General features: G+C 34.7%; 1 protein-coding gene across 1 annotated transcript in view; it reads right to left on the bottom strand.

Moving 5' to 3' along the window:
- The window catches only part of DPP10 (dipeptidyl-peptidase 10 (non-functional)), a 670,962-nt gene that overhangs the window by 4,980 nt on the left and 663,297 nt on the right, over positions 1-2,685 (bottom strand). Inside the window, exons 18-20 of the mRNA XM_012651081.1 lie at positions 837-936; positions 520-578; positions 340-412 (exon numbers count right to left, since the gene is read on the bottom strand). Of these exons, the coding sequence (XP_012506535.1) occupies positions 340-412; positions 520-578; positions 837-936 (232 nt within the window). The remainder of the gene's footprint in view (positions 1-339; positions 413-519; positions 579-836; positions 937-2,685) is intronic.

The raw sequence follows: 2,685 nt of genomic DNA, 5'->3' as shown, positions 1-2,685 counted from the left end.
AAAATTAATTAAAATTAAATTTTAAAAAATTCAGTTAGTCACACTAAACACAATATGGCCACAAGTGGCCAGGGGCTCCCATGCTCAATAACACTGATCAAATATTTCCGTCCTCACAGAAGGCTTTACTGGACACCGCTGCCATTTGAAGTTCATGGCCTCCTCTCCTTTTAGTCCTGGATTCCTTCTTCCCACTTCTTATCATTCATCTGATTCTCTGTGCCACTCTGTGCTGTCCAGAAGGTTTACAAAGCCCCTCACAAGCAAGAAAGTCCTTAGGTGTATTCCTTTGTCAAAGGTCAGACTCCATCAAACAGTAGCGACAAGTATAATACTTACCGTCAGCAGTTCCGTGAATTATTAATATATTTTCTTCTTTTAAGCCATGAATATTATGTAGCACACTGGCTGCCTATGAAGGAAAACGGAAACAGCTGGATCTACAGATCTATCTAAATAAGTAATTTGACTGAATTTTTAGAACAAAACTACTCTAATTGTTATTTTTAAATTAGTTACCTGGTAAGTGCTTTCTTCCTTAGATGGCATACCAAGGTATCTTTCAGAGAAAGCTGAGGCTGTGACCCAAGAAAACAGAAATTTAAGAATACTAAAACTGAAAACCATTTGACTTGTGCAATTCATTATTTAATTTCTTCATCTCACATTTAATTGTCATGCTCCAGTAAAACTGATTGAATCAGGGAGGTGATAAACAGCTCAAAATGGGCTCTAATAACACATGATAAATGAGCTCAATTGAGCTCCACTGCCTTGGGATTTGGTTTTCCACAAATCAATACATTACATTAGGTCAGTCTGTAGCAAGTACTCACCATACAACTTCAAGTCTGTGATAGGTGCAACCACAGCTCCGCATTTAAAAAGCTTTTCATCTGACTTTAAGATCATTGATGCAACATAGCCACCATACCCCTGGCAAAAAAAAAAAGTTGTAACAATTATTTCTTGAGATATTTTTAGTTTGGGATCACTGGTAACGTACATCATATCAGAATGTTTCAAAATGTCTGAAATTTGAGAAAAGAGTATGATAAAATCACTTTGCACAGATAAAAATTTTGAACATTTGTTTAAATTTTTATATAACAGGCTGTTTTAATAACCATAAGTAAAGTATATAATTAATTATATACCACCAAATGTCCATATTTGCTCCATGATTTCATGCTATACAGCTGGGAATATGTAAGTCCTTAATACCTGAGAACAAAATTCCATTGTCCTTCAAAATTTGTAGGCTTTTTTTTCACCATGTTTCACCCAGCTCTGGTATTGTATTATTTAAATTCTTTTTTATAGAGTTTTAATTTTATAATAGTTTTAGACTTTCAGAAAGTTGCAAAGATTCTACAAAGATTCTTGTATATCCCTCCTCCAGTTTCCATTATCCTTAACATCTTACGTTATTATATACATTTGTCACAAATAAGAAACCAGCATTGGCATACTACCATTAACTAGACCCACTTTCTTTGGGAACTACTAGTTTTGTTTTGTTTTTGTTTTTTTTCTTGTGTTTTCTTACTGTTTCAGGCCTCCATTCAGTATACCACATTATATTGTGAGACATCGTATCTCCTTAACCTCCTCCGGTCTATGAAAGTTTTTCAGACTTTCTTTATTTTTGGTGCCCTTAACAGTTTTGAGGAATACTGCTCAAGTATTTGACAGAATCTTCCTCATTTGGGTTTGTCTCATGTTTTTCTCATGGTTAGACTGGGGTTATGAATTTGGAGGACTAAATCATAGAAGTAAAGAGCCATTATCACTACATCACAAAGGTACCTACTATTAACGTGACTTGTCACTGTTGATGTGAACCTTAATCACCTGGCTGAGATAATGTCTGTTGAGCATTTCTTCTTTGTGAAGTTCCTCTTTCTTTCCTTTTTCATACAGTACTCTTGAAGGAAATCATTAAGTGAAACCTATTCTAAGGAGGAAGGAGGTGGTCTGCCTCCTGGAGTGGGGTATCTACATAAACTATTTGGAATTCTTCCTAAGGGAGCTTTGTCTCTTCTTCCGCATTTATATATTACCTTGGATCTAAGCTCTGATTTAACCACAGATTGACATGATTGAAAGTTAAGTTGGAGAGATGGTTTACTCTTGGCTATTAAACCTTTTAGTGATTTCCTTTGTAAAATGGGCTAAAAATACTGAGGCAGGGTGGACCAACAAAAACAATTCAAGATTCAGGAAATACTGGTTCAGGACTTTGACTCTCTTGGCTCACTTGCCAGGTAGGCTTATATATATCTATTTCTTTCTTGAAATTGACTTTTTTCATCCATGAATAAAGCTACAAATACTCAGCCTTCTGTTGTAAGTTATCACAGAGGATAATAAAAATATAAATTCTTTGATCCCTAAAAGCTTCATGTAGACATAAAGCAGCATTATTTATTACTACTAATTACAATCACATCTATTTCCAGTGTTTAAAGTGATGAAAAAATGGGAGGTGATATGAAAGTGCCTTTTAAAAAAGTTTTTGTTTTAACTCCATTTAAGAGGGTAACCTCACCAAAGTTTTATGTCAGTGCTTGCATGTTTTGCTTCTATTTTCCAAGTTGGTGCCTATTAATATTTGAGGTGTTCTGAATATAACACAGTGGCTATAGCCACTAGCCATATGTGGCTACTTAAATTAAAATTAAT

This window comes from Propithecus coquereli, unplaced genomic scaffold (assembly GCF_000956105.1).
Source record: "Propithecus coquereli isolate 6110/MARCELLA unplaced genomic scaffold, Pcoq_1.0 Scaffold348, whole genome shotgun sequence".
NCBI classification, from domain to species: Eukaryota; Metazoa; Chordata; class Mammalia; order Primates; family Indriidae; genus Propithecus; species Propithecus coquereli.
Note: the sequence above shows the minus strand (reverse complement) of the source record. Positions and strands in the feature narration are given on the sequence as shown.